The 12,952-nt window shown below is 45.1% G+C and overlaps 1 protein-coding gene across 4 annotated transcripts in view; it reads left to right on the forward strand.

Moving 5' to 3' along the window:
- The window catches only part of AKAP1 (A-kinase anchoring protein 1), a 39,304-nt gene extending 26,688 nt beyond the window's left edge, over positions 1 to 12,616 (forward strand). For all 4 annotated transcript variants that reach the window (XM_083174186.1, XM_083174184.1, XM_083174185.1 and 1 more), the window contains exons 6-11: positions 2,891 to 3,068; positions 3,652 to 3,802; positions 5,530 to 5,597; positions 6,719 to 6,792; positions 9,729 to 9,794; positions 11,712 to 12,616. In XM_083174186.1, the coding sequence (XP_083030312.1) occupies positions 2,891 to 3,068; positions 3,652 to 3,802; positions 5,530 to 5,597; positions 6,719 to 6,792; positions 9,729 to 9,794; positions 11,712 to 11,774 (600 nt within the window). In that variant the 3' untranslated portion in view covers positions 11,775 to 12,616. The remainder of the gene's footprint in view (positions 1 to 2,890; positions 3,069 to 3,651; positions 3,803 to 5,529; positions 5,598 to 6,718; positions 6,793 to 9,728; positions 9,795 to 11,711) is intronic.
- Positions 12,617 to 12,952: the final 336 nt, after the last annotated feature.

Consider the following 12,952-nt stretch of genomic DNA (forward strand, 5'->3'; position numbering starts at 1 on the left):
AGAACCACAAGTCCCAACATGCGGCCCATTAATGGGCTTGCTGAGACTTAGTTCCACAGCAGAACCAATAGTTAAATAAAAACACAAAAACACCTGAAAAATAAAACTTTAATGTACACAGAGCCCATTCATGTAAATACTTACCTTTCTTGATAGTAGTTTGGTTCCCTCGTCCAGTAGAAATCCAGTATGGGTACCTGTGGAGGGAAACCATACTCACCTGGGTCCTCCGCGTAGATTAAGTCCTCTTCGTTCTAAAGTAAGCATCCACGGGAATACCAGCATGGACTGAGGAGAGCCAGAGGATGTCTGTATACATCCTGCGGCTCTTCTCCCCAAATTGCGCTATTGGCCACCTAGTGGCCAATCAGGAGTCGCAAGGGCGTTAGGCGGCTAATAGCGCTATTCAGCAGCATGGGTATGCAGGAGGGTGCAGGTGGGCAGCAGGCGGGTGCACGTGGGCAAGAGAAGGGGGCAGCTGGAGGGTACAGGTGGACAGAAGGAGGGTATAGGAGAGCAGCAGGGTATAGGAGGGCAGCAGGTGGGCACCAGGGGGGTGAAGGAGGGCATATGAGGGCAGCAGGGGGTGATGGAGGGCAGCAGGGGGTGAAGGAGGGCAGCAGGTGGGCACCATGGTGGTGAAGGAGGGCATATGAGGGCACCAGGGGGCTGAAGGAGGGCAGCAAGGTGGTGGAGGGTGGGCACCAGGGGGGTGAAGGAGGGTAAAGGAGGGCATCAGGGGGGTGAAGGATGGTACAGGGGGGTGAAGGAGGGCAGCAGGAGGGTATAAGAGGGCAGTAGAGTGCATGTGGGTAGCAGGGTGCAGGAGTCCATTGCAGATCAGCACAACACTTACAGTATATGAAGCACCAGTGGCTGTCAGGTGAGGTGTCCATGGCGGCCTGCGGGGTTTGCTGCTCCATGGCTGCCTGCGGGGCGGGTTGTGCCCCATGGCTGGCGGCGTCCGAGGGTGCGCTCCATGGCAGGCGGCAGGGGATGGATCCACGACGGCTGGAGGCGGGCGGCGAAGCTTTCCATAGTGGTGGCTGGGGGTGTGCACCATGGGGGCTGGCAGGGATCGATCCATGGTAGCTGGCGGCGGCCGGGGGTGCGCTCCATGGCGGCCGGCAGGGGATCGATCCATGGCAGCTGGAGGCGGGCGGCGAAGCTCTCTATAGCAGTTAGCGGTGGCCGGGGGTGTGCACCATGGGGACTGGCAGGGGACTATGATCCACGGTGGCTGGCGGCGGCCAGGGGTGCACTCCATGGCGGCCGGCAGGGGATTGATCCACGGCGGCGGGCGGACTTGTGTTTGGAGTGGGGAGACACACGGGGCACACTGCTGGTCCGGGTGCACCTCGGAGACCCAGCCTGCGCTTCGCTAGTAGGAGGGAAGGACAGGAGACAAAGCCGGGTCAGACTGTCTGAGGGGTGAGGAGGGAACTCCCCAGCGTGTGGCTGATTAACTCTGTGTAAAGGCCTCGGACCAGAGCACTGCAGCACCAAAGCAACTCTCTAGCCCAGGCTTGCAGGCGAATTATACATGCCCCCTTTCCGCCTCATTGGTGTTTTAACGCCAAGAGGTGTTCCGCCCAGAATTCACCCTGAATACTGGAAAGAGTGAAATGGTGAAACAGAATCAGCCTGTCTAGCTGATGTAAAAGCTAGTACTGGCGGAACAGGATGTGCTAACGCTGGACCCTGAATATGCCCCTAAGAGAGCATGGTCTCCTAGATTTAGTTAATTGTATTTATTGGTTGATTGACTCCTATTGAATTTGCTTCCATGTGGTACGTTTACTGTATTACATACATTTTTCTCTCCTTACACTAGTATAGACCCCTGTTGGAACGTGATGTTTGGTTTTATGTATTGCTGAGTTTTTCCTATATTGAGCTGGTCCAACACCAGTAGAGGCTTTGTTTCAAACGAGAATGTGTCCTGTTAGCATACCTTGTTTCCACAGAATTCTGCAACTGTTGACCTATTCGTTATTTGGGGTCTAATATTAAAACCACTTTGTCTAAACTTACTCCAAAATATACTGCCACGTCTATTATCCCTTACTGTTATCTGCTGTCTAATGGCCTGAACCGGCATAACACAACTATTGGCGATTTAGGCTTATGATTCTTTTGAGTTCACAATATCTTACTAACTACATAAACCTGTAGTTCCCAAAACTTTTTGAACCACGGCACCCTAGAGTATCAAAATATTTTTCACAGCACCCTTAGGTCAAGTTTCTTGTTAATTTAATATTTTTTTCAAAATGTTTTAAGTAAATTGTGTATATCATCCTTAGGATCAATTATGTTGTGTGGAACCAGATTTGTTTTTGTTTGCCCACATATTTCATGATTGATGGCCACCAACTCTTGTTATGCCTATTGCTTTGACCATAACTATTATGAATTTGTCCTAGACCACCAATCCAAGGCACCCCTACAAGTGTCCTGAGGCACCCCAGGGTGCCTAGGCACACGGATTGGGAACCACTGACATAAACCCTTTATAATTCCGTGGTTTCCAAATGTTTTGGAATAACTGTGCCCTGGAATATCAGAATATTTTTGTGGCACCTTTGGGCAAAAGTTTATTATGAAATTCAGAAAGTATATTTTTGCTTATGTCATTAGGGTCAGTTATGTGGTGAGTGCCAGGATGCACTTCTATTTGCCCACATATATCTTATGATGGCACATCACAAGCATTGGTTTTTCCAATGACATATTGCTACTGCACCATCAATCCAAGGTACCCTAGGGTGCCACGGCACCCAGTTTGGGAACCACTGCATTCATTTGATTATCAGTGCATTTTTTGGATTGTTGTGCACAAGTTTTATTAAACCTTTCCTGTATAATATATATATTTTTTCTTTTGTAGCTAATGCTGCCAGATGGGGTCACAGTTGAAGTGATTGTGGTGAATGTAGTAAACGCAGGTCACATGTTTGTGCAACAGCATACACACCCTACTTTCCATGCGCTCCGAGGCTTGGATCAGCAAATGTTTCTCTGTTATTCACAGTCTGGAATTCCAACATTACCAACTCCAGTAGAAGGTAGGTTTCTTCCCTTGTCTGCACTGCTCACTAGCATCAGACTGCTTGGAACTCTATAGATCATGGACCTTCAACCTGTGGCCCTCCAAATGTTGTGAAACTACATGTGCCAACATGCATTGCCACATTTTTTCCTAGAAGAGCATGCTGGGACATGTAGTTCCACAACATATGGAGGGCCACTGGTTGAAGACCCATGCTATAGATCATGCTGTTACTTTATGCTGTATTCCAGTGGTTCCCAAACTTTCTTGACCAGGGCGCCCTAGAATATCAGCATTTGTTCAAGGCACCCCAAGTTAAAGTTTCTCATGGATAAATAAAAAAAATTAAAGCTAATTGTGCTTAACTGTCACCCTTGGGTTCAGTTATGTGGTGTGGAACATAGCTGTGGTTCGAATTGTCCATACATTTTGATTGGCAGCCACCCACACTGGTTGTGCCCATCACTTTGAGCATAAATAAATTATTTTGGTCATGAGCCCCCAACTCGAGGCACTCAGTTTGGGAACCACTGCTGTATGCAGTGGATTGTGAGATTGGTGTACCTATAACTTTTTTTTATTTTTTATTTTCCTTTCAGTTGGTGTGATCTGTGCAGCACCGATGGGAGAGAATGCATGGTGGAGGGCACAGGTAGTGTCTTACTACAGTGACACTGAGGAAGTAGAGATACGCTATGTTGACTATGGTGGCTATGAGAGAGTCAAGGTTGAGATTCTGAGACAGATCAGGTCAGTACATATGTGTCTCAGGAGTAGATTCATGAAGTTTTCTAAAGATTCCAGAAATTGCCTATAGCAACCAATGTTTTTCTACAAAATATTTTATAGTACAATATACAGGTTGTGCGTATTTGATGTGTTTATACAATATAAATGCATGGGTCCCACGTCAAGATGCCTCCTTAAAATATAAAAATATTTAGAAATACAGAAAAAATGGTTATTTGGTCCTGAGCGTTTTGGATAAGGGATACTCAGCATTTTATGTACTTCAAAAAGTATGGTTGATCAATAGAAACTAAATGTTGAGATAAACTTAGTGGTTTATACTTATCCTCTTTTTTTTATTTTCTTTAGTAGATTTGATAAATCTTCCCCTTAGTGTGTGAATTGTCATCAGAACCCTGATTTAAAATGGCAGCTTTTAATACTATTGTTTAGGTGGTTATAGCACGGTTTCATTGCGTTAGGAACCAGTCTGGATCCAGCATTCAACCTCACACTGTCCCTGTTTATCTTTGACATTTCTGTTGTCAGCCCAGTGTTTTTTCATATGTGAACAGTACAAATGGTTGTTGTGTCAGACTGAAAATACTGCTGAGTTGCATATGCTGAAGACTTAGGCTGTGTACACACGCGGGCGATTTTGCCCGTGATGGGAGTGTGCACCGGCGATATATTGCCGGGTGCGTGCTCCTGTTTTCTCCGCCGTAGTGATCGCTGGTCGCAGGAACATGCTCCTACGACCAGCTGATTTCCACTGCCGGGCTCCCCCGGCAGTTTCTTTTCATCAGCGACCATCTCTGTTCGCTGATGCAAATGGGACACTGAGCGATATATACCCCCGTGTGTACGGGACTTTTGGCTGGTTACAGGCTTTCAGATACATGGGTCCTCAAACTGCGGCCCTCCAGATGTTGTGAAACTACAAATCCCAGCATGCCTTGCCACAGTTTTAGCACTCCCTTATAGCAAAACTGTGGCAAGGCATGCTGGGATTTGTAGTTTCACAACATCTGGAGGGCCGCAGTTTGAGGACCCATGAGATACACCATTAATTAGGCCCTACGTTGTCTTATAACAAGCTTGCAACTGCTTTTAAGACCTTTGCAGCACTCGTTCTCTGCATGTGCAGATGTGGGTCCTGCGCCCACGCACACAGTGCCCACTAAACCCAAGCCTGATTTGTCGGTTTGCATGCGTTTAGGAGCAGGGAAGGGGCAGCAACTGTGTCTCCGCCACAAAATGGTGTTGTGTTGCCTTAGTTTTGTGAGAGCTGAATGTCTGGCAATGCAGATTTACTAACCTCAACTGTGGGTCAGACACTGCCACCCTGATTAACCTGAAGGTTATTATGACAGTCACTCATTAGGACCCGTTGGTGCATCGTCCAATCACAGCAGTCTGCAGATGCCTTCCTGCTGCATTAGCATATAACTTTACTGGCATTGTCCAGCTTCTTGCTTGGTGATCATCCCAAACACGAAGATTGACCTAAGCTCTAGCATGGGGCTTGCTTAACACTGTCTGAAGGTTGTGCCTACTGTAATGTACCATAAACTCTGAGGCATGCTTCAGTTTAACTCTAAAACTAGCTTGGCATTTCACCAAGAGAAGATCTTGCAGGTTGCTCACATTTGCTGGTAAAGGGAAAAATTCCCCAAAAATAAGATGACTTTGTTTTGGTATCTTGGGGTAATGGTTAATTTCTGCATTTTTGTTTCCTCTTCCTTCAGGTCAGATTTTGTTTCATTGCCTTTCCAGGGCGCAGAAGTTCTATTAGACAATGTGATTCCACTCACAGGTAAAGCTTTAACTAGATTGAAGTATGATCTGGTGTTACCACTTTTATCTGTAGGTGTGTACACACCTTAAGGTTGTAGTCTGTCCAATCTATCTGGTGGGAACAAAAACCTGGAAGTGTATGGGAGCAAATGACTATCACAAAAATTGTTCCCAAATGCTTGAAAACAGACAGTGACCAGTCAGACAAATTGTTTAAATCATTCTGATATAACAAACTTATCAAAGCATATATATTTATATTTTTTTCTCTTTTTCCCGCATTTGGGTGGACATTTTTGGTTGTCATATGCTCCCATACATGTCCAGGTTTTTGTTCCCACCAGATAGATTAGACTGAAAAATCTGTACGTGTGTACGTACCTTTACTGGGGTGCAAGCATGTCAAGGCATAGCAGGGAGCGGGTGTTCGCTGCTCCCACTATGCCACTGAAATAAATGGGAGCTGGCCTTTGCACGCATCCACCTTCCAATTCATTCATAAAGACCTGGCAGCAATGCAGATGAGCAGGGCATGCTGCTCTTCATACACATTATGGTCCTTATACACTAAGCTGCTGTATGCTGCAACAATGTTGTGGGAAACTTTTGGGTACTTGTTTAGTTTCACGGCGGCCGATCGATCTGATGCGATATCGGTCGATCCAATATTTTGACCTGTTCATAACCCCACTATCCACTACGCATGGAGTTGATTTTATATAGTGTGGCGAGCGCAGTAATCCGCATCCGCTCGCTGCGCTCGCCACACTATATAAAAACAACTCCAGGCGTAGTGAATAGTGGGGTTATGAACAGATAAAAAATCAGATTGGCTGATATATCGGCCGATATCGCATCCGATATATCGGCCTTAGTGAACTAGACCAGTACCAACTTTTGTATGAGAGCACAATTGCACATCCAAGAGTGGTATATCTTCTAAAATGGTCTCTGTTGTGACAAAATAATTCCAGGGAGCACAGTGTGCAAGGAGCATTTGTAATGCAGACAAACCGTGTGTGTTTTTTTTTTTTTTTTTTGTATTGAATACTCTTCCAAACCACGGTGTATAAATGGGTTTAGAGTTGTAAGAGGTACATATTAGATGTGATAAACATTAACTTTTTTGATTATTATTAGATGAGGAACACTTCTCCACAGAGGCAGATGTCTCTGCAAATGATATGACAAGAGGCACAGCTTTGCTTGCACAGGTAATTATTGCCTTTATGGGAAGAAAATTGTAGAACATAAAGGTATAGCTACAGCTGCTGTATGAAGAGGGTGTAAAGCTCTCAATATTGTACTGGGTTGGACTGAACAAAAAAAAACTATACACATTTAACAATGATGACCTAAAAAATGAAATATACATATAGACATTAAAATTGAGAATTTTCAATAAAAAATTGCTAGCATATTGCTCCAATTGATGGAAAGAATGCACAGTTCAATGCACAGTTCAATGCACGTAAGTATATGTGGTTACCAGACTGATGCGTTGTATAAGCAAAATTGCTGAAAGGATATCCTTCTGATGGAAGAAGATGTGAAGTCCCGGATAAATACCCAGTGGAGGATCACAGGTGACTCAGAATTATCAGCCTGAAAATGAGCAGTCTTGTTGGTATAATGATACGTGGCTTGTTGGCTGCTTGTGGATCTGAGATCAGATGATCCTCTGATACACAAACTGGTCCGGAAGAAAGGAATGATGTAGTCTGGTTTATCCAAAAGTGCAGAGATGTGCAAAGGTAGATTGAAGGGGCTCAATGCATTTCAATGTGTTCACACGTCTTTAACCCCTTCCCGACGCAGCATGTTTTTGCCTTCCTGACAGAGGCCTTTTTTTCAAATCTGACATGTATCACTTAAGTGGGGATAACTTTTTTTTTTTGCATTTACTTATCCCAGTGATTTTGAGATTGTTTTCCCGTGACACATTGTACTTTAAATTAGTGGTAAATTTTGGTCGATACAGTTTTTTTTTTTTTTTGTGAAAAATACCAAAATGTCGTAAAAAAATGGTATTTGCTCCTTTAATTTTTTTGGACACTAGGGGGCAGCAGAGTCTACATTTTACACATCAAACAGTTTAACGCTGCTTTTGGCTGTTCACGTTTGAACAGCCAATCGCAGCGATCGCCCATGTCGGGGGGCATCGCTGCCCCCCCTGGGCAATGAGGGAGGATGTCTGCTGTCAGGGACAGCAGACATCGTCCCTCTGTCACCGCGTCTGTAGACGCGGTGGCACTTTGAAGTCATGACGTACATGTACGTCATGTGTCGGGAAGTACATCCCGGCCATGACGTACATGTACGTCAAATGTCGGGAAGGGGTTAAGAGCTGGAATGACTGATCCATGCAGGGTATCTCTTAAGGAGCCCATACACGCTGCGATGCGGGCTGTGCTATGCGTGCTTTGGTTTTCATCGCATCATGCAATGCGATGTGATGCATACTAGTTAAGCACGGAGCACACGCCCGTATCGGGACGTGTATGGGCGGCATTAATATAACCGGAGTTAATTTTGGGATTAGTCCCAATTTAGAAAGAATAAAATCAATAGATACACAATAAAATAACAACTAATTGTACTTGATCTTGTTGAATTACGTTGAGCCTCTTCCATCTACCTTTGCACATCTCTGCACTTTTGGATAAACCAGACTACAGTACATCATTCCTTTCCAGGTTTGTATGTATGTCTTTTTTTTTTTTTTTTTTTTATCCTGAGTGTTTAATATTAATTTTTATTTGTTCAGTCCAGCTCAAGCACTGTATATCTTTCTTTTTTTATATTTTTATTTTTTCTCAAATTATTGCCTTTGTCTTTAATTTTTTAACAAACCAATGTGTATGTTTTCACCAAAGCTAATTCATACACATCCTCTAGTTTTTTTTTTATTATTTTTTTTTTATTTTCTGATCGTGTGCTTGGAGCATTTAAAAAGCAATTTGTCTATTCTAATGTCAAAATGAATGCCATGTATTAGGCGATTTATTTCCGAAGCATAAAAATTATTAAAAAAAAAAGCCCATTATTTATAAAATGTGCGGTACTTCTTTACTTTCACGGCGCCACTAGAAATCGCGGTCATCGCGGGCATTGAATGCACTAAAAAATCGGGTGCAACGCGATGCCCGCGATTTCCCATAGGGACCAATGTTAAATTTCTCAATGGACACGATTTTCTGTTCAATGCCTCAATTGACACGATTTTTCCATAGGAAACAATGTTAAATGGCCCACAGAGGCCAAATAGGCACCCTCAAGTGTGAAATGGCCCCCACAATTGTTAACGCCACCCCACGATCAACGTCAACCCGAAGCGTGGCGAGCGCAGCAGTACGCGTCCTCCGACCTTTTCATGCCCTACTATCCACTAGGGCGTGGAGTGAGAATAGAATAGTGTGGCGAGCGCAGCGAGCCACCGAGCCCGAAGCGTGGCGAGCGGACGCGGATACCTTCACAGGTAAACGCGTCCCTTCGCGGGCTTCACAGGTATCCGCGTCCCCTCGCGGGGCTCGCTGCGCTCGCCACGCTTCGGGCTCGGTGGCTCGCTGCGCTCGCCACACTATTCTATTCCCACTCCACGCCCTAGTGGATAGTAGGGCATGAAAAGGTCGGAGGACGCGTACCGCCGCCCCTCGCGGGCTCGCTGCGCTAGCCACGCTTCGGGTTGACGTTGATCGTGGGGTGGCGTTAACAACTTGAGGGTGCCTATTTGGCCTCTGTGGGCCATTTAACATTGTTTCCTATGGAAAAATCGTGTCAATTGAGGCATTGAACAGAAAATCGTGTCCATTGAGAAATTTAACATTGGTCCCTATGGGAAATCGCGGGCATCGCGTCGCACCCGATTTTTTTAGTGCATTCAATGCCCGCGATATCCTATCTGTCCTAATCTAGTGGCGCCGTGAAAGTAAAGAAGTACCAAATGTGCTACAAAGTTTTTTTGTTCAGCATGCATAAATTGTGCAGAATAAGGGATAAGGGTTCTCAAAATGTACCTGTATGTTATGCAGAGGCAGATTTCATGGCTTATTTCAAATGAGGCTGCTCAGGTTCTTTTGCATAAAAGTGGCTTTCAGGTTCTCTTTAATCTCATCACTAAAACTCATTATGATCTTTTTTGTTTTTGCAGGTCACAAATTATGATGGCGCAACAGGACTTCCACTTGTGCAGTTATGGAGTATGATGGCTGATGAGGTGAGGTCTCAGACTAATGTGTGTGTGTTTTTTTTGTTTGTTTTTTTAAGAGAAAAAAAAGCTATAGATTATAGTTAACAATCCTGGTGATCCTTCTCAGGCCTGAGTTGTCACAATAGCATTAGGTCAGGAACATTTGAACACTACGAATTGTGTTTCTAAAATTTGACCTGGACATCTAAAGCGGTACTCTTTACCTAGAACGGCGACCATCGAATGCACTAAAAAACGGGTGCGATGCGATGCCCGCGATTTCCCATAGGGACCAATGTTAAAAGTGAAATTGGACGCGATTTTAGTGTTCAATGCCCGCGATTTTTCCGTAGGAAACAATGTTAAATGGGCCACAGAGCCCTAATAGGCCCCCACAATTTTTAACGGCACCCCACGATCAACGTCAACCCGAAGCGTGGCGAGCGCAGCGGTACGCGTCCTCCGACCTTTTCATACCCCCACTATCCACGTCGGCGTGGAGTTGAGAATAGAATAGTGGGGCAAGCGCAGCGAGCCACCGAGCCCGAAGCGTAGCGAGCCCCGCGAGGGGACGCGGATACCTTCACAGGTAAACGCGTCCCCTCGCGGGCTTCACAGGTGTCCGCGTCGCCACGGACACCTGTGAAGCCCGCGAGGGGACGCGTATAACTGTGAAGGTATCCGCGTCCCCTCGCTGCGCTCGCCACGCTTCGGGCTCGGTGGCTCGCTGCGCTCGCCACACTATTCTATTCTCAACTCCACGCCGATGTGGATAGTGGGGGTATGAAAAGGTCAGAGGACGCGTACCGCCGCCCCTCGCTGCGCTCGCCACGCTTCGGGTTCACGTTGATCGTGGGGTGGCGTTAAAAATTGTGGGGGCCATTTAAGACTTCAGGGGACTATTAGGGCTCCAGTTTTTTATGTAGCCGCGATGGCCGCGATTTTTTGCCCGCGATGCTAATCGTGGGCGCCGTTCTAGGTAAAGAGTACCTCTAAAGCTTATGGCTTTAATGGACAGCCACAAAGAAGATATTTCATCCCTCAAAAATGCTACCTAGGGGTGTATTCAATTCCGGGTCACGACAGTCGAGACCTTCACCCGTTTTTGTTCCCTTCGCCAGTTTATCAGCAGCCGGGATTCAATGTCCTGCCTGCCAAGCGGCGAAAAGGGGACGTGTCTGCGAGAACTGCCTTGGATTGGCGAGATCTGGCCGTGATCTCGACCACCCATGGCTGTTTTCAGCAAAACAGGCCCGACTGCTCTTAAATTCGGGTCCGTTCTGTCGTTTGCCTCTTTGGGTATGACAGCATTGAATAGGCACCCGGCGCTATTTCCCCCATTGGAAATAGCGACAGGGATTGAATACCCCTCCCCTCTAGTGTTATAAAGGTTATTGTAAAGTAATTGAACAGTAGCTTACATTCCTGAGCTGAAGTAGTGAAACATGTCATGTTAAAATCGACACAATCGGCCTGTGCTTAAATGCCTACTGCTCATACAGACTTAGGGAGGTATTCAATGTTAGGCGTGCTCCCGCAGCCATCTCCCGACGGGGGAGATGGCTGCGGGGCCCTATTCAATGCTGTCTTCCCCGACAGCATTGAACAGGGGTTTTGCACAGAACGAGCCCGACAGCACAAGCTGTCGGGCTCGTTTTGCCGAGAAAAGCCGGAAATAGGCGAGCTCCTGGCCGGAGCTTGTCTATTTTTGTCATCAACTCGCGGCCACGCCCCCTTCTAGCCGCTCGGTGGCCGGGACATTGAATCCCGACTGCCGAGCTCCAGGCGAGAAAAACGGGACAGGGGCACGGATTGAATACCCCCCTAAGTGTGCATGAATGGAATTGAGATTATGTAAAATAAGATATTTCAGGATCTTGCTTCTTTTGCATATTGTTCAGCTTCACAAATGACCCTCATTATCTCCTATATTTTGCTTTGTAGGTGGTGTCTATTAACCGGACGCTTGTGGAAAGAGGCTTCGCGCAGTGGGTAGATGGCTATTAGCTATCCTACTGCAGTTTTTTTTAAGAAGAACTTTTGTACTGTGTCAGACTTGTCACATGCAGGCACTTAATTTTCCACCGTATGTTTCTAACCATCCATTGTTTGTCTATAGCATCCAATAAACTTGAGACACTACAAATTACTGCCTAGAAAGCCATATGTGTATAACCGTGAGATTGCTGCTAGTTTTCCATGGTACGGTCTTTGGTAACCTTTATTCCACACACAAACTGCAGTGTAGTAAATTAAATTAGTCACCAGCCGACTTCATTAGAATCTTATGACCCAGGTTCCTAGAGGAGTCATGAATTAAACCGGACATGTTAAAAATGTATATTGCCCTACGTGTACATTTTGTGGAGCATCCTGTTGCCAAGCCTGATGTGTAATTTATTTTGTAGCTGTGCAAATCTTTGTAAATATATATAAAGAGATCACTAATATTTTGTATCTGAACACTGGAATAAATAAATAAAGGGAACTTTGCAATTTCCACACTATTGGTCAAGTTTTGCTAAAAACTGTATAGCACAGAAACAAATTGATGCCTTTGCAATAATGGATATTCTGTGCACTAAATGTGTGATGCTTGGTTTTGCCTTCTGGTCTAGTGGCCGTGTGATCTATTAATGACATGCTACCCTGCTGTACAGTTGTATAAAGCTATGCATTGTGTGCTCTTTTTGTTATTTTTTATTTCATGACAAATGGATTTTTAAACATGTCAAAGTTAATATAAATCCACTGGAAAGGTATTGTAATATGCTTTTTTTCCTGAACCTGATGTGAGTGGGATTAATTTAAAGAGAAAAAAAATAAAGCACTGAATGGGAAGCATTAAAGCCTGAATTAAATGTGCCTTCTTGCTAATGATCTATAGAAACTGTTTGTGTTCTTACCTGTACAATGTTCAATACACCAGCCATTCTAGGATTTCTCTTCAGTGCGGCCACAATTATAAAAGTCTGGATAAAATATCCAGCCATACTGCATAAAATGATTAAGTTTATAAATTCAGATTAATACGTCTGGCACCCATGTGACATGGGGCCAGATGCACTAAGCTTCAAAAGTGATAAACAACCAGCCAATCAGCTCCTGCCTGACCTTTTTCAAATGAAACCTGTGACATGGCAGGTAGGAGCTGGTTGTTTACAACGCTCCATTTTATCACTTTG

Source organism: Crinia signifera, chromosome 2 (assembly GCF_055691185.1).
Source record: "Crinia signifera chromosome 2, ASM5569118v1, whole genome shotgun sequence".
NCBI classification, from domain to species: Eukaryota; Metazoa; Chordata; class Amphibia; order Anura; family Myobatrachidae; genus Crinia; species Crinia signifera.